At 54.9% G+C, this 23,748-nt stretch overlaps 1 protein-coding gene across 1 annotated transcript; it reads left to right on the top strand.

Moving 5' to 3' along the window:
• The first annotated feature begins 2,296 nt into the window (after positions 1-2,296).
• LOC112589099 (uncharacterized) lies at positions 2,297-3,449 on the top strand. The gene is made up of 3 exons (XM_025301113.1): positions 2,297-2,875; positions 2,941-3,146; positions 3,245-3,449. The coding sequence occupies exons 1-3, from the start codon at positions 2,297-2,299 to the stop codon at positions 3,447-3,449; spliced, it is 990 nt and encodes a 329-aa protein (XP_025156898.1).
• The last annotated feature ends 20,299 nt before the right edge of the window (positions 3,450-23,748 follow it).

A 23,748-nucleotide genomic window follows, 5' to 3' on the forward strand; every position in this document is an offset into this window, starting at 1 on the left:
CCAGCTCGGTAAAAAAGGTGCCGGTATTGCAGCCCACAAAGAGGGCACGAGGGAAATCGGTCGTCATGGGTCTAGGCGTTGGCATACGCCAACGCAAGGAGAAGAAAAGAAAGAAGAGGAAGGAGAAGGAAGAGAGACGACTGGATCGGAAGATAGATGACTTCCTCGGCAGGGGAATTCTCCGCTTGTTGGAGGATAAGCGTCCTGTCGGGGAGGTCTATAGGGACTCTACATCCAGGGCAATTCTCAGGGAGGCTGGATCGGCAGAGCTGGCCTCGAAGGTAGGACGCGCACTCGGCGCGGTCCGGCTGGTGGTACGCAGGTCGAAAACCCTTAAGGGGACTTACATGGCACTGCTGAAGCGCGCCGTCGCGACCTCCGAGGCCGCTATGTCGACTCTGATTGCCAGAGTCGCAGCTCAGGATAGAGTCGGGGACTCCATATCGGAGGCGAGACGGAAAATAGGGGACCCAAGGGAGAAGCTAAGGGCGCTGAGGGTGGAGAATCGGCGGCTTGAGGAGGAGCTGCGGGTCAGGGAAGCCAGAACATGTCCTCCAGTCCCAGTCCCTGTTCCTGCCCCCACAACCCCCAGAAGGAGGACTGACGCCGAGGCTGCAGATCGCAGCACATCAGCGGAGGAGGGTCCACCAATGAGGCCTGGAAGAACAAGGAAGAGGAGACGGGTAACGGGGAGAAGGAAGAGGAGATTAATTTTCCCACATTCTTCCAGCTCGTCAGAGGACAGGAGGGGGGACCACTCCTCCGGCGGGGCGCCGTGTTACGACGACAACCTGCCGGAGGAGGCCCCTCCGGCGTATAGGCCTCCCATCCAGGGGGTGCAAAAAGCCCTGGATGATTCCCTGGCCAACCTGGGGCTGTCCTCGCATGCGGAGGTGGAATTCAGGAGGATCTCTGGGGAGATCAACCGACTTCTCGATGCGAGGGCGAGGCTCCGGGTGCCAAGAATGACAGGGGCTGCAACCCCCACCCAGGCGCTAATGAATGTCCCTCTCCCTGCCCCGACTTCTCCGGCTTGGGGGGCCAAAGCCCGCCCAGGCGGGGATGGGGGTGCGAAGAGGGGGCCACCGCTGGCGCCGTCGACGTAAGCCAGCCGGAAGTAGACGAAGATGACGAGGGAAAGGAAGAAGAAGCAATAGCGGTGGCAGTAGCAACAGGCAATAGCGGATGTGGCAGCGGCTGTGGCCTTGGCACCGGATCGCAGAGGATCCAAAGTGGGAACAGCCAACACTACAGCCGGCAAGAAGGTAGGACCAGCCAACACCGTGGCAGGCAGGAAGGCTGCCAGTAGGGGAGTGCCTGGGACCCCCCGGGTGAAGAGACCGGAGGAGACTCCTCCTCCCAGGATACCGCAGCCTCAGGAGGCCAAGACCGAGGAATCCTGCGCAAAGGTGGTAGGAAGAAGGGAGAAGAGGAGGAAGAAGGAGAAGAAGAAAAATTCACGTCCACCTCCAAAGGTTGGACCCGGAGGGGGGGCCAGAAGTCGGCACGGCGGGGGGCTGAATCCGCCCCACTCGGCAGCCATCACCGTTACCTGCCTCCAGGACTCCTATAGGGAGTTCATGCAGGAGGCCAGGCGCCTCATTAGCCCGGCGGGCCATCGACGGATCCCTCAGGGTCCGCCAGGCCCTAACAGGGGCCATGCTGATAGAGGTGCCTAGCCCCAGCTCGGGGGCAGCCGCCGACCGGCTTGCGGAGGTGCTCCGTAAGCTGGCGGCGGAGAAAGGCCCCGATTTCCGCATTCGTAGGCCGGTTAAGATCGCAGCGTTCCGACTGACCGGCCTCGATGCGACAACCGGGGCCGACGAGGTGGCGGCCGCGGTGGCCCTCGCCGGGGGATGCGCACCGGAGGAGATTTCCTGCGGCGAGGTAAGCGTCTCCCGGTGGGGGACTGGTACGGTAGTAGTAGTGTCCGTTGGCAGCTGCCGCGAAGGTAGCCGCCGCGGAGCGAGTCCTGATAGGATGGATTCGCGCCGAGGTGGTTGCGCTGCCCGCTCGCGCCAAGCTATGTTACCGGTGCTTGGAACCGGGGCATGTGTGCGAGCGGTGCGATAGCGCCGCCGACCGCAGCGGACTGTGCTATCGCTGCGGTAACCCCGGCCACCGCGCCAAAGGGTGCCAAGGGGCGGCTCGCTGCCCGGTCTGCGCCGAGGCGGGCAGGCCCTCCGATCACAAGATCGGAGGGCCTGCCTGCAAACCTCCCTCCTCCAGAAAGAGGAGGGAGGTTAAGGCGAGGAACGAAAAGGAGGGAGAGCAAGGAAAGGGTAAGGCAGAGGAAATGCTGCCGACCGTGGTCGAGGGAGCTGAGGAAGGAGAGGCCCGAACTCCTCTGGAGGACCCCGTGGACCGAACCCTGCTGATGGAGGAGGCCAGTCCGGCCCCCTCTGCTACGAGGGAACAGGAGGATGCTCCGGGAGGAGAACAGGAGGAGAGGGACTCCTCCCTAGTGTCGTGGGGACTTCCGGAGAGGACCTCGACACCTGTCCCGATGGAGATCGTGCCGCAGGCCCAAAGGAAAAGGCGAGGGGATGAGCGGAAGGATACAAACAGGAAGGATGGGACCAGCGGATCTTCCGAGGAGGACCAGATGGCCAAGGTAAGGCAGGTGCAGTCTGCGGACTATCCCCCAACTACCCTAGTAGAAGGGGAGACAGTGAGTGATCCACCCCTGTCTCCCCTTGTGGTTGTAGACGATTCTCCCTCATACCCCTCGGAGGAAGGAGTGGTCCAGGCAGGGACTCCCGAAAGGCAATCACCCTCCGCACACGAGGAGGCACAGGAAGTCATAGCCACCAAGGCCGAAGCCCCCTCTGGGGAGACTGAGGCGGTCCAGCCGCAAGGGGTCTCCCAAGAGGAGGTAAAGGTAGACAGCCCGGAGGAGGCGTGCAAGGTCTAGCCTTCACGCTACTCCGGGTGCTACAGGCTAACCTTGGCCGCGGCGCCCGGGCCCAGGACTTGTGGGTACACAGGATCCGGGAATTGGACGCCGGGCTGGGGGTGGCCACCGAGCCGAACTGGGTGTCGATCAGCAGTGAATGCTGGTTCGGCAGCCCGGACGGCTCGGTGGCCATGGTGGCTGACCCTGCAGCGGAGACCCCTCCCTGTGTTTTAAGGGAAAAGAGGTCCTTGTACGTGGCGGTTGACTAGGGGCCTATAACTGTAGTGGGGGTATATCTCCCCAACCACAGAAACAAAGCCGGACTTGGCGACCCCGCCCGCATTAAAGGGATCCTAGACAGGACGGGGATTTGGTGCGCAAGTGCCATCCCCGACCTGTCGTGATTGCCGGGGACTTTAACGCCCACTCTGAGGAGTGGGGTTGTAGTCCCCGACAACGGGATCCCAGGGACGAGGTCGTCATCGGCTGGGCGGCGAGATTGGGCCTTCTGTTGTTAAACAGAGGGTCCACCAGCACCTGTATAAGGCCGTGAGGGGGGTCATCGGTCATTGATTTGACATGGGCCTTCCTCTCGGCCGCTAGAATGTTCTCCAAATGGAGGGTGGAGGTGGAGGGCGAGGCATTATCTGACTATAGATATATAGTCTGGGCCCTCCACCTCCCTAAACCAAAACAGGTGTCGGGCCGCCGCCCTGGGGAGAAGAACTTTCCTCTCCCCAAAAGATGGACCCTCGGTCGACTAGACGTGGACAGGTTCAGGGCTGCTGTCCTTGTGGCCACCTAACACATAAAGCCAGGTGAGTGGGACCCTGGCCCCTTGGAAAGGGCCGGGGAGATAATGGGGATATTGCCGTCGGCATGCAACGCCGCGATGCCCTGTTCCCACCGCCGTCGGCGTCGGGCCGCGTATTGGTGGTCAAAGGAAATAGCGAGACTTCGCAGTGACTCTGGCCGCGCCAGAAGGGCGTATACGCGGGACCGGCGACGAGACGGGGATGCCACAAGGGCAAAAGAGGACTACCTTGCCGCCAGGGTAGTCCTTAAGAGAGCCATTAAAAGGGCCAAGCGGGAAGCCTGGGAGCAATTGGTGAGCTTCCTGGATGACGATCAGTGGGGGCGCCCATACAAAAGGACGATGGGAAAGATCCGTCCTTGGGCGCCTCCGCAAACGGAGATGTTGGATCCCCAGGCCCTCGATGGGCTCCTGGACGCCCTTTTTGCGAGGGCGGAAGGGGGCCCTCCCATGATCCCTTCCCTAGAAATGGGGGAGGGAGACTGGAACGAGGGCCTGGAGGTCACTCCAGAGGAGCTCGCCCAGGCCCGGAGAAAGCTCGGCGGTAAGGGCAAAGCCCCTGGCCCGATGCGATTCCGGGCCGCGCCTGGGCTCTCGCGTTGGCCGAAGCGGACCTGTCCACAGCCACATGCAGGGTCATGACAGGATGCCTCAGGGAGGGGGTCTTCCCCCCAGAGTGGAGGAGGGCCAAATTGGCCCTCCTCCCGAAGGAGGGTAAGGAGCCCGGTAGTGCGTCAGCCTACAGGCCGATTTGCCTGCTGGACGAGGCGGGCAAGATGCTGGAGCGCATCATCGCTGACCGCCTCGTCCAGCACATGTCCTCGAGTGGGCTGGACCTCCACGACTGCCAGTACGGGTTCAGGCCCGGACGATCAACGCTGGATGCAATCCAGTGGGTCCGGGACTTGACCTGGGCGGTCGTGAAGATAAGGGGCGGGGTGTTGTTGGCGGTGTCATTAGGAATATCTAACGCCTTCAACACCCTGCCCTGGCCGGAGATAGAACGGGCACTTCGGAGCGCCCGCCTATCTCCGGCGGATGATGTCCGCCTACTTCGGGGACAGAGACCTCGCCTTCACGAAAGAAGGCGGGGTTCAAGGCTGACGCACTATGGAGCGCGGTGTTCCGCAGGGATCAGTGCTCGGCCCTCTGCTGTGGGACATCGGCTTCGACCGAGTTCTTCGCACTCCGCTCCCCGACGACTGCCACGTCGTCTGCTACGCAGACGACACGTTAGTGGTGGCCGATGGGGAGAATTGGGGGGAAGCCCGCTTCCGTGCGGAGGTGGCAGTGGCATCAGTGGTGGGAACCATCGGAGACCTGGGTCTCAAGGTGGCGCCCCAGAAGACTCAGGCTGTGTTCTTTCACGGCCGGCGTCGGGGAGCGCCGCCGGAGACCCGGGTCCTAGTCGATGGCTTCCACGTCCGCGTCGGGCCGACGATGAAATATCTCGGCCTGACGTTGGACAGCCGATGGTCATTTGGGCCTCACTTCAGGCAGCTGACCCCCAGGGTGCGCAAAGCCGGACTGGCTGTAGCCAGGCTGATGCGCGCCCAAGGGGGTCCAGGATGGCAGGCTCGCCGCCTGTATGTCGGTGCGGTTCTCTCGATCGCCCTGTACGGGGCGCCCATCTGGGCGCCCCAGCTGCTGGCCACTGCAGTGATTAGGCGGCTCATGAGGCAGGCTCTCAGATCTCTCATGATCAGGGCGATTCGAGGGTTCCGCACAGTGTCATACATGGCGGCGACCACATTGGCTGGCTCCCCCCTGTGGAGCTCCTAGCCGAGGAGAGGCGTGTCCTCTACTGGCGGGTAAAGGAGCTCCGCGAGGGGGGAGAGCTGACAGTCAGGGGCCTGAAAGCCCTTATGACCTAGGCCAAAGACCGGACCCTGGAACGGTGGGAAGGGGTGCTAGCCGACCCCCGAGGGTTCGGTCTCGCAACGGCCGAGGCTGTCCGCCCCTGTCTGTCCGAAGTGGCAGACAGGAAGGGGCGTCGAATGTCCTTCCACCTGGTGCAGGTATTGACCGGGCATGGTTGCTTCGGGAGATACCTGCAACGGATAAGGAAGGAGCCCACCACTCGGTGCCACCACTGCCACGAGCAAGAGGACACGGCGCTGCACACCCTGGCTGCCTGCGCAGCATGGGACGAGCAGCGCCGTGTCCTGCTCGGGGCGGTAGTTTGCCGAGACGGGGAGCTCTCGCTCCCGCACCTAGTGCGAGCTATGTGCAGGAGCGAGAGAGCGTGGGACATAGCGGCCTCCTTCTGCAGGGAGGTAATCTCCCAGAAGGAGGCCGCCGAATGGAGGCGCCGGCCTGGCAAACGTCGTCGCGGAAGACGGCGGGGCCGGCGCTCCCCGGGGGAGGAATCAACAGCGAGCCCGAGATGGCATCGGACGAGGAGAGACCGCTGGCCTACACGGGCCGGCGCCTCCCTCGGCGACCTTGGGCCAGGCTCCGTCACTCGGGGGGCAGCGAGGAGAATAGCTCCCACTCCCCCGAGTGATCGGATAGGAGGGAAAAGGAGAGGTGGATAACCCGATTGGGGTCGGGCCTACCTCCCCAATTCCCCCATCTCCCTGAGCCTTTCAGGAGGGGAAGGGGTAAGGAGGAATGGTGGATGTCTCCTTCCTCCTAGGAGACACCAGAAGGCCAACGGCGAGGTTATCCGCCGGGGACTGCGACCCTCCCACTAATTCCCTGAAAGGGGAAGGGGGGTGCGGTACAAGAAGGCGAGGGGCTCTTAGTTTAGAGCCCTGGTGCCGGGGGGTTCGGGAGGGAATGCGGGAGCAGTTCCCCTAACTCCCCTCCTCACGATCCGACAGGTAGACATCCCGCAGGGGTTTTAGTCGGTAAAAGTCCGACATAACCCCCAGCCCCCCCCTCAAGGGGGCGGGGATATCCATGATGGATTTCCCCTGCGTGAACAAAAAAAAGGAGGAAGCCCGGAGGAAGCGTGAACGGCCTAGCCTTCACGTCGCTCCGGGTCTTACAGGCCAATCTCGGCCGCGGCGCCCGAGCTCAGGACCTGTGGGCGAACAGGATCAACGAACTGGGCGCCGGGCTGGGGTCGGCAACGGAGCCGCACTGGATTCCGATCAACAGCGTTAGCCGGTTCGAAAGCCGATACGGCTCTGTAGCTATAGTGGCCAGTCCCGTGAAGGAGTCCCCGCTATAAATTCAGGTGAAAAGGGGACTCCTACGTGGCAGTTGATTGGGGACCCATCACTGTGGTGGAGGTGTATCTTTCCCACCGCAGGAACAGGGTTGGTCTGGGCGAACTCGCCCACATCAGGGGGATCCTCGAGGAGGTCAGGGGCGTAGCTCGTCAGTGACACCCTTGAGATTGGACGAACCCCCGTCTATCTTCGGCGCATCCTGTCGACCTACTTCGGGGGCATGGACCTCGCCTACTCGGGAAGAGGCGGGGTCCAAGGCCGGCGCACCATGGAGCACGGTGTACCGCAGGGGTCGGTACTCGGCCCCCTGCTATGGGACATCACGTTCGACCGGGTGCTGCGCTCTCCCCTTCTCCCTGGCTGCCACGTCATCTGCTACGCAGATGACACGTTAGTGGTAGCCGGGGGGGCTGGGGGGGAAACTCGCCTCTGAGCAGAGGCATCTCTGGAGTCCGTGGTGGACACCATCGTGGACCTGGGGCTCAAGGTGGTCTCCCAAAAGACCCAGGCTATGTACTTTCATGGTAAGGGTCGGGAGGGGCCGCCGCGTATCCGAGTCCTGGTGGATGGTGTCTGTATCCGCGTCGGACCCACGATTAAATATCTGGGTCCGACGCTGGACGGCCGATGGGGATTTGGGCCGCACTTCAGGCAGCTGGCCCGCCGGGTTCGCAGGGCAGGCCAGGCTCTGGCCGGCCTTATGCGGACCCAGGGGGGCCCAGGTTGGCGAGCTCGCCGCGTGTACGTTGGTGTTGTGCTCTCGATCGTCCTCTACCCAAATGGGCTTCTCGTTTATTAGCCACCGGCCGCAACAGGAACCTGTTGCGCCTCCCCCAAGGGACGAGGGTATTCATGAGAATTTCCCCACCGTTATAAAAAAGAAAGGTGTCCAGGATATTTCTTGTTGTCAAAGAGTTTCATTATTCATTATGGCAGAAAAAGGCTCGAAAACCAAGAAACCTCAGACAAGGCATGACACACATTGTCAAATCATCGGTACTCCTTCTGAATTGCCGGAGCGTGTCTTGCCACATATGGAGATGTGCTGCAAGTAATTCGGCTGAAAAGATTCTCTAAGCTTAAAAAGGGAGAAAAGGAGCCAAGCATCAATGATCTTGCTCAGGAGGTAGCAGAGGAGCTCATCCACATTTGGAAAACAGCTACGAACCATTACAACCCTACGAATTAGAGAACGAATGACGGAATTTCACTGAAAATACACTAAATTAAAGCTTACTCCAACTCACAAAGGCAAAGTGACTCATATGCCAAAAAGGTTTCAGCGTTTCAGGACCACTGTTCGATGCTTTTCGATGTAGCATCCTGTAAATGCAATTTTGATAATCCTAGAGCTATTTTTCACTGCTCTTGTGCAAAGAAAATTCCTAGCAGAGAGCATAATTTTCTCTTGGATCAGAGTGGACCTCGTAAAATGGCTATAAGTGGAATCGATATCGCTACTTCTGTTTTACTAAAGAGAAAATTGGAACGTCAGCAAAGACAAGCAGAGCTCACAAAGAAATTCGTTTCAGAGAGTCAAGTAAGACAGTATTCATATGATATCTATGATGGAGGGCAGGAAATTGCAGATGGTGATACTACTAATCCTTCTTATTCCCTATGTGTAACAGTACAAACAGATCAAAGTAATCAAATGAGAGTCCATTTGCCATCCACTGCAAAAGTTGCAGATAGATTTGGCTTATCACACACGGCTGTAGCTGCACTCGCACCATCAGTTCTGGAAGATGTTGGTCTGATTTCTCCTGAAAACAAAATCATGGTCATTGATCGTTCTAAAATTCAGAGAGAAAGAGTAAGGATAAGACAGCAGAGTCAGACAAATAATGCAAAAGGGTCGGCATTACTCGGTTTATATTTCGACGGTAAAAAGAATCCTACCTTCTTACGGGAAAAGATAGGTAAAGAGTACCACAGGTGCACAATAATGGAAGAACAGATTTCACTTATAGAAGAACCTGGAAATAAATATATTGGACGTGTAACTCCCAAATCAGGTACAGGCGGCGGCATAGCTAGCAATATTTTGTCTTTTTGTGAAAGTCAGGATATAAGTCTTGATCATTTACTTGTTATCGGAAGCGATGACACGATTGTCGACATAAGCTACATGGGAGGTGTTATCTCCTTCATAGAGCGACGTCTAGAAAGAAATTTTCAGTGGCAAATATGCCTTCTGCATTTTAATGAATTACCACTGCGTCACCTCTTTATGTTTTTAGATGGTCAAATAACCGGTCCTAACATTTTTGTTGGTCCCATTGGTAACATGTTGGCTGACTGTGAAAAACAACCAATAGTTAAGTTTCGTTAAATAAAGGCACAATTTCCTGATATTGACTTTACTGATCTTAATACTGATCAGAAATACCTTCTGGAAATGTGTAGAGCCATCTCGGATGGGTCAATTTCCAAATGATCTTGCATACAGATATCCGGGGGGATTAAATCATTCCAGATGGGTAACAGCTGAGAATCGAATTCTCCGCTTGTATGTCGCAACTTCACAGCCGAATGCTAACCTGGTAGCAATGCTACTGGTAACAATCACAAAATATTGTTATTAACGTATGCAAGACTGTGGTTTTCAATAAAGAAAGATTGGAAAATTGTACATGCAAACATACCTGTGAGGCCATTGAATATTCCCGATACTTACCTATTCGTATGCAAGCAAAAATTGATGCAACTATTCAAAAAAATGCATTTTCATTACATCCAGAAAATCTTCTTATAGCGATACTTTTCGATAAACGCCAAGACAGCTTTCAGTTTTAAGAATCCTTCAGGCTAGAGCTAATAAAGATGCCAGTAATTTTCGATTGTTCCATATTTCAAAATTAAACACAACAGCAACAGACTATGTCGATGTTATAGACTGGGATACGGTTAAAGTTACACCTCTCCCACTTCTAAAGAATATCTCGAATGATGAATTACAGATGGCAGTAGTCGATCCAACAGCATTTCAATCTTTACAATTGTGGCAATTCCCATGTCATATACAAACTGTAGAGAGGATTGTAAAGCTTGTTACTGCAGCATCCTCCTCCATTTGTGGCTTTACTAACAGAGATGGCATGATAAGGAACATATTAGTCAAGAAGTGAAATGCCACGTTTCATTACCAAATCAAAGTTCCTTCCCAAAAGTAAACAGCCAAGGACATAAATCGATGTGCCCTTAGTGTCAAAACCAGTACGTACAATACATTATGATTGGGTGGTTGGATAGGGCACGAGTGTGATCCAAACTGCAGCCATTTCCTTGCGATGGATCCTGGATATTTTTCGAATATTTACCTTCGAAAAATAACCAAGAGCTGCAGATCAGTATTAGCTAAAATTCATGAAATACACGTATAATGAAGCGTTTTTTCGAGTTTTCTGTGTAACTTAGATACCATTTATGACTTGTATAGATGTTCACATAAGTCCGGTTTGAATCCGCAGTGTTGGCTCAGTGTACACGCACAGCGTGTATTGCAGAAATGTCTTTCTGACTCAAATTTCAAAACTTTGAGGCGAGTATTAGAGCACAAGATGTTGAACTAGGACGACGAAATTGTGAGAATGGAATACCACCGAGAGGTACAACATTTTCCACATCCAAGCATTTTCGATTTCTAAAAAGTACTTTTTTCGCTATATCCTATTGGTCGACTCTACTGTCTCGATCATCTTGATCCGTTGCTGCTGGATTCATGTCGTTTGTAGCTGTCAGGTCCGTTATTTCGGTCTGTCGTTTCGAGATTATGTATGTGTGTGCGTGTGGTTACAATACTCGCGCGCCTTACAAAAATTATCTGGATATAATCCTCTCCTACGAAATCTCTTACGAGATTCTCGAAAGAAAAAAAGAGAGACAGATATGTTACAATTAATTTAAATACGATAGAATTAATTTAAATACGACAGAATTGTTAATTTTTCGCGTAAAAGCATGTATTTCTAAAAAAAAAGAAACGCAGTTTTCATTATTTCCATTTCTTAAGTACTTCTTTGAACAAACGCTTGACATATCTGACATTATTTCGTCATATATGAGTATTTTCAAAGAAAGAGTATTACAAAAGAGCACCTAAAGGCACCTGATCTCGACACATTCGCATAGTCTTGGGTATCTATTTTCGAAAAATATAAGGCATAGGACGAAGTAATACGAAGCTTTTTTTATAACCTTCAATAAATATCATATTTTTATGATCAAAATTTCCATTTGGGAAAACTGATATATAAAGACAGAGAATGAATATTTTCGGAAAAATGTGCAAGAAATATTTATATAATAGTAACCTTAAAACGATATTATTATGCATATTGGAATAGAAACATACTTATACATTATACACCTCAAATTGAATCGATGAGTGCATCGTAGTAACGTTACGCATACGTTCTACCTATGTTACTTCAACGTCTTGTAAGTAGTATTCTGTTAGCCACGATGCAATTTGTGATAGAGGAAAAAAGTAGAAGTATTTAACTAAATACTTTATATTATAACGTGAAAATTCAAACTTCCAATTTTTTACCCATATGTCCAGCAATTTGCGCTTTCGCCCTACTGTGCGTCGTACGTGCAATCTAATGGTAATCTCTTCTCTTCGAAAATCGAGCGATTGTCCTTGATCAATGACACGCACCGTTAAATCTGTAATGCTTCGTGCGATGATTAAGAGGTAAATAACATGTGTCGATATTTCCGATATCTTATATCCTGGTGGCATCTTAAGCGAGAGTCCATGTATCGTATGTACATGCATACTGTTACGATACGCACCACTGACAACGCTGCATTTTATATGAATGATATTCACGTTGATAATCTTAATCAGTGCGTCCGATTCGTACCATTAGTGCGATGGTGGTTCTAATATACGACTCGATGAGAACCCCGAAAGCGAACCAATGGTGTTTGCTTTGCTAAAATTTATTCTATAAGCACATTTTATTTCACTCCCCATCGTATTATTATTGGCACGAATTATTATAGGATATTCATTCTCGCCATCTCTATATGGATTATTTTTGGAACGCATTACTTTTTGAGAATATAAAATTGCATGTTTTAGATATTCGTATATGGCGCGCAATTCGTACGATTTTTCAGGAGTCGTAATTTCTTCGTCGTTAGCACCATAGTAAAATTTATTATTCAATGAATTAACGTTTGGTATCGTGTTGTATGCTTCGAAATCCGTTAAACCGAACTCGTAATCACCGTCGCTCAAGTCTATAGCGGGAAAGTAGCTCACCGTAAAGGTACTACTGCCAGTCAACGTAAGCGTTAGCAACATGTTTGCAAACTGCCGAACGAATACTGACTGCTGTTAGTGGAATGTCATCATTTAAATCCATATCGATCCTCTACCGTTTGGAGAAACTGTAAGCACAATTGTCCGCAAATGCGCTGGTTGTAATGTTGATAAGACGTGTGATTGTACACAATTTTCACTACATCTCTCTCAAGGTATCGAATCAATTCCTTGGGTGGTCGAAGATTACCAAAACTATCAAAATATACTGCGCGATTTCCCCTTTTCGCATACACCACCTAGTGAGTACCTGGTCTTTGTGTTGTTTAAATTTACAATATCACTCTCGTTTTGGCGTACTCCATCTATCGGTAAGGCGTCACGCATGAAAACACTTCGAAAGATATATGCATATGCCTCTCTAGTCTTTCCAACTGTATATTAGTCATTGCACCCATGGGTAATTTTAACGTCTCTTTGACGTTTTATTTTCCTGCAGCGCCTCGCCCACGCTTGTACGGAGTAAGATAGATTTCGCGATCTTTCATAGCTCGACCTTCCATAGCGCGATGATGACGTTTTAATTCTTCCAGCTGGCGTTGCGTGGCTTTGCTATCATTCACCGCTTTTGCGATACCCGCCGCTCCACCGACTAGTGAACCTAGAACTCTCAGTAATGGTAGAACTGGTAAAATACCATCCCGTTTTGCTATTGGAAGTGCTTGTTTTCGAATTTCTTTCTTGGATGACTTCTTTCTCTTCATGCCCATGCCCATGCGATTTTCGTTTTGGCTTTCATAGCAGCTCAGATGGCTGCAGCAGCAGCTCTCTCACCTATAGTTCAATCTTTCGAAGTTATGCGTTTACGCGCTTTCACAGCGAGAATCTCATCCGCCGCGTGCCGATCAGCGAGATTGTTGCTACGCGAATAAGCTATATCGAGCTCACGACACGCCGCGTCCAATGAATTAATGTCTTAACCGTCTCTGGCCAATCATTTTGCCAAGCGAGTTCCAGGACCACAAAATTGATATCCGGGAATGTGTACTGCGATAGGAAGCACATTTATCGCACGATTCAACCGACCGCTGCCGATTTTGACTTTTGTCAACGACATTTACTACAGTACCCGATCAGCGGTGCTGGACCGTCGATATGCATTCGCTGCCATGGACGATTTTAATGTTCTAAACACCGACGATACTGCTGAACTTCTGGATCGACTCTTAAATGTTCAGGGAGTCTGTCCTACAATTCATCAATATACTTTGCAAATTCGTGTAACAGAACAATCTTGGATATGTATTTCAGTTGTTCGGAGGTTAGCTCTCGAATATGAGTATTTATCAGCAGGAGCAACATTTTCTAAATTGAGTGTTTCCAAAATCGACGCGTTTATATATAATTAAATCAATTTCGCATTTAAATTAAATCGCAACGATCCGTTAACAAAATCAATTTTGCGATTCACGGGGGAAACATGTGGTTCGTAAAGTAACCGATGTCGATACGCCTGACAAATTTCGACAATAGAACGCAATCAATGCTTGAGCAAGAAGCGCGCAGGCATGGAAATATGCTTCCGAACATCATACGCGGCATCATATACGGTCCCTCGAATTGCGGCAAGACGAACGTTCTCATCAGCTTGTTGGAAAGTCCGCACGATCTACGTTTCGAGAATTTGTACGTGTACTCGAAATCGTTGCAACAACCTAAATATCGCTACTTGGAAAATCTGCTGACACCGATAGATAAAATTAGATACTTTACCTTTTCCAATAACAGTCATGTGATTTCAACAACCGAAGCGCTCAAAAATTCCATTTTTATCTTTGATGATGTTGCATGTGACAAATAAGATACGATAAGAGAATACTTTGCTATGGGTCGTCATTCAAACGTTGACTGTTTCTATCTCTGTCAGACGTACGCAAAAATAACCAAGCATCTTATACGGGACAATGCAAATCTTCTGATTCTCTTTAAACAGAATGATACCAACTTGAAACAGGTATACAACGATCATGTGAACACTGACATGTCATATGAGGATTTCAGCGCAGTGATGATAAGGACAGCTTAATGACCAACGGACGATACAGGAAAGGATTTAACGACTTTGCCGTGCTGTGAGATGCACAATCGCCATTGTAACCTCAACGTGGTAACATCTTCAACGTCCACGAGACAAACATATCAATAACGAATGAATAGTATCGTGAAGATCAAAGATCGTAAAAAGGTAGCGAAAGAGATTGTGAAAACGAATGAATCGATCTGCAAGAAGTATCACGCTTTGGAAACCGGTAGGATGGTGGAAAATGCCGCATTGAAGAGACACTTTAAGCCTTTTATTGAACCTCTCAAGCAAATCGCGGGAAGCAGTGCTAATATGGAAGGTCACGTTGATGTTAAAACTGACACCATTGATGAGTACAAGCGTCGAAACAAAGTGTTATATTAAAACCTGGAAAAAAGATAAAGCAAAACTTTCACCAGTCGCATTGACTCCACCGAAACGGAAACTATTAAACGATCCTCTCGTAGTTCCTACATCGACGGGAGCTCTACAATGTGAGGAACTACATGGAATGTCACATGAACCTTCACCAATCGACAATCTACCCATTGATGATAATGATGAGAATTTTACGAAACCCCCGATGAACCGTTAGTGACATCCGTTAGACGTGCGAACGTTCAAAGGACAACAAACTTTACATGATCATTTTGGTTCGTTGGGTCAAAAATATATTGGAGCTGTGCTAAGTAGTGAAAAAGATAACGCCATAGATTATGTTTACGGCGTACGTCTTAGTAACGATGGAGCGATGCTCGGTGCTAAACCGGTGCTAAATCAATGTGGACAAAGACGATAATATAATCATAGACGAAACAGGATACATTGGAACACCAGGTCTTTCCGAGCTAATATTCAAAAGAATCCCCGGCGATGCTGTGTATACCGAAGCTAACATGCAAAAATACAAAAGTATACTATTGGCAACGAATACTCATAGACGCGGGTATCTTCCGCAAAATCCTATACTCGGTAACAAGGGACACAAATATAAACATGTAATCGTTCCCCTAGTATCACTTGTGTCAGACAATAAAGTAGCAGGAACAGGTTCATCCGCATCGCAAGCTATGATGAACTTAAATGACAGCAATATCGATTACGTGCATTGGGATGACCCCAACGAGCTGGTGAATAGTTTGCGATTGCTTGAAGCTTCGCGCCAAACTGGCAACAACGCGCACGACAACGAAATTTTATCGATTATCGAAGAACTCTGTGAAGCTGGTCTCATTATAAATTAAGCAGCGTGATATTGACACGAGTCAGTCAGTCAGTACAACTTGCTCCAAAATGTCGATGAATAAGTTTGGACTGTTGCAAGAGAGTAATGGTGCGAAAACTGATCGAGCGCATCAATGGAATGAATACGTTGAAAATTACATATATGAAAATGCCCTTTGTTTAAACGCTGCCAAAGTTTTTGATACAAAGTCGCGCAAGATAAAACATGTAGCGTAGCCTGAAGCCGACAGTGACGTTGCAACCAAACGATACGTGGAAGAATGTGTTGCAGATATGACAAATCATTTGAACGTTGCAATCAAACGATACATGAAACGGTACATGAAAATGCCCTTTGTCTAACTGCCGATGATAAAGGTTTTGATGGCAAAAATTTTGACGCAACATTGCATGCGATACATCATGTACCGTGGCCGAAAGCCTTCAATGAGGTTGTACATAAAAATTATATGGATGAGAGTATAAAGTCTATAAAACTTGTACTGCATGAAAATAACGTTGAGAAGAAGCAGTATATAGATGAGAATATAAATTCTATAAAGCTTTCACTGCATGAGAGTAACGTTGAGACGAAGTAGTATGTAGATGAGACCCCCCCGTGGGCGCCACCTTGACGTGGTGGGGGGGTTTGTGTGCCACAATGATGTACAGAGCTGTGCCGGCGGGGGTTTCGACCCCTGGCAGGTTCTACCATGCCATGGTCTGTACTGAGAGCCAGACTAAGAGCGTCCTTATTCACTCTCGGAGGGACAGCTGCCTCCGTGTTTTATACAGGGACCGAAGGACCGCACTGGTACTTGTACCTGTGCGACCCAAAGGACCCTACAGCGCGGGCAGAACGGGCTCGTGAGCCGGGTGAAGGCAACCGTTCTAGGGGAAGGAAAACCCTGACTGCAAACCCGTACTTGTCAGGACGTACAACCTGACACAATTGCGAGGGGCCAGGGTGCTTCGGCACTCTGGTACAGGGGGCTCAGGCATCCCCGGCAGACCCTAGCCTACTACTACACCGTAACCCTAGGTCATGTCTCTGGGGCCGGGAGTCTTGCCTTAATCGGCCGGACCGCGAGGCGGGTCCTCTATAAAACACCACGTAATCCTACGGTTGAGGCATGCCACGCCTATGGGATGAATGGCAGGTGCGTGACCTGTCGCTAGTGGTTCCTCACCCTGGGCACCTGGCGAACCCAGGGGACATGCTAGCCTTACCCCGGGCAATGCGGGGGCTCTGCCCGGGGTCGACGCGCACTTCCCGCCTCCCCTCCCCCCGGGGAGGTTGAGCATGCGAACTCCAGGGGGCAAGCCCCTGGAGTGCCGCCTAAAATTGAGGACCGACTACCGTCCTCAACACAGCACCTCCCTGACCGCGGGGATAGTGCGGTGAGCCCGCCGGTTAGGATAACGCGGGCGGCCACCCAACGAGGGAGGGGAATGTCCCAGGTGTTCGGGGGTAAAACCCCGCCACCTGGGACCAACAAACCAGGCCCTCTCTGTTTCAAGCAGAGACAGGGGGCAAAGGAGGGGACCGCTAGAACAGCGGAGACATCGGGACGGACCGCTGGCCCGGTTGTCCGCTCGGACATCCGGCTCTCACAGGGCAGCAGGGTAGTGATCCAGCGCCTCGCGAAGACTACACCGGGACCAGAGGCTGGGCCGAGCACCGGCAGGGACATCGGGAGAAAGAGGGTGCGGGCCAACACCACCAGCGGCAGCTCCTCTGGGGAAACTCTCGTTCTGGAACCCGCAAGAAGGGGGCCGGGAAGGCTACCCACCACTGGCGTGGTCAAAAAGAAAAAAGAAGCAGAGATGGAGAAGAAGAGGGAGGAGGAGAATAGGAGGTTGGAGGAGGATATACGGATACTCCTCGACACGGGCATACTGAGGTCTCTCGAAGACAAGCACCCGGTCGAGGAGGTCTACAGGGATAACGCCACCATCAATCTCCTAAGGGAGGCAGGAGTGGCCGAACTGGCCTCGGAAGTGGGCCGAGCGCTGGGCGCGGTTCGATTGGTCTCACGAAGGTCCCGAACATTGAAAGGGACCTTCGTGGGACTATTGAACCGCGCTGTTGCCACTTCCGAGGCCGTAGCCACCCTACTGGCGAGGACGGCGGAGCGCGATAGTAGGGGAGAGGAAGCCTCGGAAACGAGGAAAGAGGCGGAGGAGCTCCGGGCCGAGCTTCGCAAACTGAGGGTGGAAAACAGGAGGCTGGAGGAGGAACTGGAGGCCATAAAGGCCTCCACCTCCTCAGCCCCTGTTCTCCCTCCCTCGTTGCTTCCCAGGGGGAGCAGGCTCTCCTACGGAGGCAGCAGGGGGCTCGACTACTCCTGCATCCACGTTGGCGGAGGATGAAGAAGAAAAAGGTAGGAGAGATGACAGGAGGAGGAAGAAGAAGAAGAGGAGGAGGGTAACCAACCCTCCCTCCCCCCTCCTCCTTTGAGAGGAAAGGAAGTGGAGGTGAGTGTTCTGGTGGACATTCCGTCGTATGACGATAATCCTCCGGAACACCCACCCCCTCCAACATGGAGGACGGAGAAGGCGGAGGAAGAGTTGGACGCCGCCATGGCCGTCTCAGCTCATACTTGCGGTCATGGGGAGGAGCTCCGCCGTATGAGAGCGGAGCTCGACGCCCTTATAGCCGCGGGTGGAACGGGCCGGGCGGCTATGGCGGTGGGAAAGGAAGGAGAAGAGAAGGAAGTCCCGGACCAGCAGACCCAGGCCCCGAGGACGTCGGAGCTGGAGCAGTTGGGGAAGAAGAAGGGGACCAAGAGTGAGAAGAGGAAGAGACAGAAAAAGAGAAGGAAGGAGAGGGCCAAAAGGATGAAGGAGGAGAAGGAGGAGAGGGCCCGAGAGGGAGGAAACGGGATGCCGGCCAAGGAGCTGCTGAAGGCGATACGGCGGCCACCTGGCCAACAGCAACAGGTACCAGTGGGAAAGGCAGAGGAAGTAGCTTGGTCCCAGGTGGTGGGAAGAAAGGTGAGGAAGGGGGGAAAGGGGGAAGAGGAAAAGAGGAAGGGAAATGCCCCATCCTCCACCCCTTCCCCTCCAAAACGGAAGGGACCCGGGAGGGGGTCAGCTGCGGCGGCACAGGGCAGGCCGAGACCGCCGCGCTCGGCGGCCGTCACCATCACGTGTCCCGACGGAAAATATGAAGCATTCATGCTAGAGGCCAGGCGCCGTATCAGGCCGGCGGACCTGGGGATCAACGCGTCCCTGAGGGTCCGCCGGGCCCTGAATGGAACGATGCTCATTGAGGTGCCTGGCCTCAACGTCGGGGCGTCCGCCGACCGGCTTGCGGAGGAGCTCCGCAAGCTGGCGGCGGACAAAGGCCCCGGTTATCGCGTCCAGCGGCCGGCGAAGTTCGCAACATTGCGAATAGCCGGCCTGGCCGCGACAACCGGGGCCGAGGAGGTGACAGCCGCCGTGGCCCTCGCTGGGGGATGCTCGCCGGAGGATATCTCCTCAGGCGAGATGAGTATCTCCCAGCGAGGAATAGGCGCAATGATGGTGCGATGTCCGCTGGCAGCGGCCGCTAAGGTCGCCGCCGCGGAGCGGGTCCCTGTAGGATGGACCCGCGCCGGGGTGACGGCGCTGCCCGCTCGCGCGACGTTGTGTTTCCGTTGTTTGGAACGGGGACACGTGCGCGAGCGGTGCACGAGCGCCGTCGACCGCAGCGGTATTTGCTACCGTTGCGGTAACCCCGGCCACCGCGCCAAGGGGTGCACGAAGGCGGTGCGCTGCCCAGTGTGCGCCGAGGCGGGCAGGCCCTCTGGACATAAGATCGGAGGGCCTGCCTGCAAGCCCCCTCCCGGAGGGAAAAGAAGGGGGAAGAAGAAAGAAGGGAGCAGCCAGAAGGAAGTCACCGGTGGGGGGGAGGCCCGAACCGCCATCACCGGAAGACCGAACTCGACCAGCCAGGGGAAAGGGAGTCGACAGGCCTCCCCCCACAGAAGGAAGAGACGGCCAGAACGACCCCCCCCCCAGGCAGGAGTCCCGGAGGAGGAAGTGGACGTCGTCTCCGTGGACCTCATCGACCTCGGGTGGGAGCCGGAGATGGTCCACGAGTCGGAAACGCCTCAACCTCGAAGGAAGAGGAAAGGAGAGGAAAAAGAGGCAGACAGGAAGGAGGACGACCCAGGAGAGGACGGACAGGTGAACAAGGTGAGGAGGGTGGAACCCTCGAGCCTACTCCCATCGGAGGTAGAGAAAGGGGAGTCGGTGGGAGCGCTGCCAGCGACTCCCCTACAGGATGGCTCCCCCTCGTACCCCCCAGAGGAGGAGACCACGAAGGTAGGGACCCCCCAAATCTCCGCGGAGACACCCGTGATAGAGGCCACCTTGGCCGAAACCCCCTCCGGGGAAACCATGACGGCAATACCGTCAGAGGTCTCCCAAGAGGAGGGGGTTGAAGTAGGCCGCCCGGAGGAGGCATGAAAGGCCTAGCCTTCACGCTACTCCGGGCCCTACAGGCCAACCTCGGCCACGGCGCCCGGGTTCAGGATCTCTGTTTACAGAGAATGGCTGAGCTGGGCGCCGGGCTGGGGGTGGTCGCCGAGCTGTACTGGGTGCCGGTAACCAGTACGAACTGGTACGGCAGCCCGGACGGCTCGGTGGCCATGGTGGCGAACCCTGCAGCGGGGACCCCTTCCTGTATTTTTAGGGAGAACGGGTCCTCGTACGTGGCGGTCGATTGGGGGCCCATCACTGTGGTGGGGATGTATCTCCCCTACCGCAGGAATAAGGCCGGTCTCGAGGAGCTCACCCCAGTGAAGAGGATCCTCAACAGGATCGGGGAATTGGTACGTAAGTGCCATCCCCGGCCTGTCGTGATTGCCGGGGACTTCAACGCCCACTCGGAAGGGTGGGGCTGCAGTCCCCGGCAAAGGGACCCTCGGGGCGAGTCCGTGATCGGCTGGGCAGCGGGGCTGAGCCTTCTGTTGATGAACAGGGGCTCAACCAGCACCTGTGTGTGGCCGGGGGGAAGTTCGGTCATAGATTTGACCTGGGCCACCCCCTCGGCCGCCGGGATGTTCCACGAATGGAGGGTGGAGGCGGAGGGCGAATCGCTGTCTGATCATAGACATATAGCGTGGGCCCTCCGCCTCCCCAAACCCGCACAGGTGCTGGCCCGCTGCCCTGGGGAGGGGAACTTTCCCCTCCCCAAAAGATGGGCCCTTAATCGATTCGATTCGGACAGGTTTCGGGCGGCCATCCTTGCGGCCACCTGGCACCTAGATGTGGGGCCAGGTGAGTGGGACCCCAGCCCCGCGGACGGGACTGGGGAAATAGTGGGCATCGTGGCGTCGGCATGTGACGTCGCGATGCCCCAATCCCACCCCCGCCGGCGCCGGGCCATGTACTGGTGGACGGAGGAGTTGGAGACACTCCGGGACTCCTCTGTCTGAGTCAGACGGTTGTATTACCGGGCCCGGCGACGAGGCGGGGATGCCGCGAGGACAAGAGAGGGCTACTTGCAAGCCAGGAAAGCCCTCAAGGTCGCCATCGTCGAGGCCAAGCGAGCGGCCTGGGAGCAGATGGTGAGCTCCCTGGACGACGATACGTGGGGGCGCCCATACAAAAGGGTCATGGGAAAGATCCGTCCATGGGCGCCCCCACCAACGGAGACGTTGGACCGTCAGACACTCGAGGGGTTCCTGGACGCCCTCTTTCCGAGGGCAGAAGGGTCCCCCGCATGATCCCGATCCCCCCATTGAGGGAGGGTGATTGGGACGAGGGTCTGTCGGTGAGTCCAGAGGAGCTCACCGCGGCCAGGAAAAGGCTCGGGGCCAAGGGGAAAGCCCCTGGCCCCGATGGAATTCCTGGTTGAGCCTGGGCCCTCGCCCTCGGCGAGGGAAACCTGTCCGAAGCCACGCGCAGGGTATTCAGCGGTTGCCTCAAGGAGGGGATATTCCCTCCAGAGTGGAGGAGGGCCAAATTGGTCCTCCTCCCCAAGGAGGGCAAAGCACCCGGGAGTGCGTCAGCCTACAGGCCGATATACCTGCTGGACGAGGCGGGCAAGATGCTGGAGCGCATCGTTGCAGACCGCCTCGTCCGGCATCTGTCCTCGGAGGGGCCGGATCTCCACGACCGCCAATACGGGTTCAGGCCCGGAAGATCGACGTTGGATGCTATCCAATGCTTCCGGGACCTGGCCCAGGCGGTCGTGGAGGAAGAGGGCGGGTGTTGTTGGCGGTTTCGTTGGACATAACGAATGCCTTCAACACCCTGCCCTGGCCGGAGATTGGGCGGGCCCTCGAACACCATGGGGTGCCCGCCTATCTCCGGCGAATAATTTCGGCCTACTTCGGGGGCAGGGATATCGCCTTCCCGGTGGAAGACGGGGTCCAAGGCCGGCGCGCTATGGAGCGCGGTGTTCCGCAGGGGTCGGTTCTCGGCCCCCTGCTATGGAACATCGCGTTCGACCGGGTGCTGCGCATTCCGCTTCCCCCCGGTTGCCACGTCGTCTGCTATGCGGACGACACGTTAGTGATAGCCGGGGGGAGAGCTGGGGGGAAGCCCGCCTCCTAACGGAGACGACACTGGTGTCGGTGATGAGTACCATCAGAGACCTGGTTCTCAAGGTGGCGCCCCAAAAGACCCAGGCCGTGTTCTTTCACGGCCGGGGTCGGAGGGTGCCGCCAGGGACCCGGGTACACGTAGATGGAGTCCACGTCCGCGTCAGGCCGACGATGAGATATCTCGGCCTGACGCTGGACAGCCGGTGGAGCTACGGACCCCACTTTGGGGAACTGGCCCTCAGGGTGCGCAAGGCAGGTCTGGCGGTGGCCATCCTGACGCGCACCCAAGGGGGCCCAGGATGGAGGGCTCGCCGCCTGTACGTCACGGCGGTGCTCTCGATTGCTCTGTACGGGGCGCACATTTGGGCGCCACAGCTGGGGGCCTGCCGCAGAGGCAAGTGCGCACTGCGGGAGGCCCTGAGACCCGTGCTCATCAGGGCGATTCGGGGGTACCGGACTGTGTCGTACATGGTGGCGACCACCTTGGCCGGCGTCCCCCCTGTGGAGCTCCTAGCCGAGGAACGGCATCTCCTTTACTGGAGGGTAAAGGAGCTTCACAGGGAGGGAAGAATGTCGACCAGGACCCTAAGTGGTCTGAAGCTCCAAGCCGAGACCCGGACCCGGGAGAGGTGGGAGGACTTATTGTCCGACCCCCGGGGTCCCGGGCCAGCGACAGCAGCGGCTATCCGCCCCTGCCTGTCCGAATTGACAGGCAGGATCCTTCCGTCTGGCGCAGATGCTGACCGGGCACGGGTGCTTCGGTCGATACCTGTGCCAGATAAGGAAGGAGCTCACCACTCGATGCCACCACTGCCCCGCGCCGGAGGACACGGCGCACCACACCCTGGTCGCGTGCCCAGCATGGGCCGGGGAGCGCCGTGTCCTCTGCGGGGTGGTGGGGTGCCAAGAGGGGGAGCTCTCGCTCCCGCACATGGTCAAAGCCATGTGCGGGAGCGAGAAGGTGTGGTCAGTGGCGATCTCCTTCTGCGAGACAGTGATGTCCCAGAAGGAGACCGCCGAATGGGGGCGTCGGCCGCACCGGGGCTGCGAGGAGCAGCTCCCGGGCGGCAGACGCCCCCAGGGGGACGATGGGAGCGACAACGGGCTCGGGGCAGCGCCGGTCGAGGAGGGCTCCCAGGCCCGCGAGGGACGGGAGCTCCCTCGGCCGCCCCGAGCCCGACACCGGTCGCAAGAAGGGAGTAGGGGGGCGGCGAGACGCCTTCCCTGCCTTCCCCCCAAGCGACCGGATAGGTAAGGACAGGGGGAGCGGTGCCCCGGTTGGGGCCGGGCCCGCTCCCCTACAAATCCTCCCCTCCCTGACTAGCAGGGAGGGAGGTAAGGAAGGGGGGTGGATGTCCTCTCCCTCCTTGACAGGGGACACCAGAAGGCCAACCGGCGGAGGGTAAGTCTCGTCGGGGACCGCACCCTGGATTCCCTTCGTGGAACAGGGCGCGGTACACAGGTGGTGAGGGGCTCCCGGAAGGGAGCCCTGGGGCCGGGGGGTTGGGGAGGGAATACGGGAGTAGTTCCCCCGACTCCCCTCCTCACGGTCCGACAGGTAGACATCCCGCAGAGGTTTTAGTCGGTAAGAGTCCGACATAACCTCCTCCCCTCCCCAAGGGGAGGGGGTATCCATGATGGATTTCCCCTGCGTGACCAAAAAAAAAAAGTATGTAGATGAGAAGGTTAAAAAATTGAAGAATTGGCTGGAGGACTACCGGAAGAAAAACATACA

Source organism: Harpegnathos saltator, unplaced genomic scaffold, assembly GCF_003227715.2.
Source record: "Harpegnathos saltator strain DR-91 unplaced genomic scaffold, Hsal_v8.6 scaffold402, whole genome shotgun sequence".
Classification (NCBI taxonomy): Eukaryota; Metazoa; Arthropoda; class Insecta; order Hymenoptera; family Formicidae; genus Harpegnathos; species Harpegnathos saltator.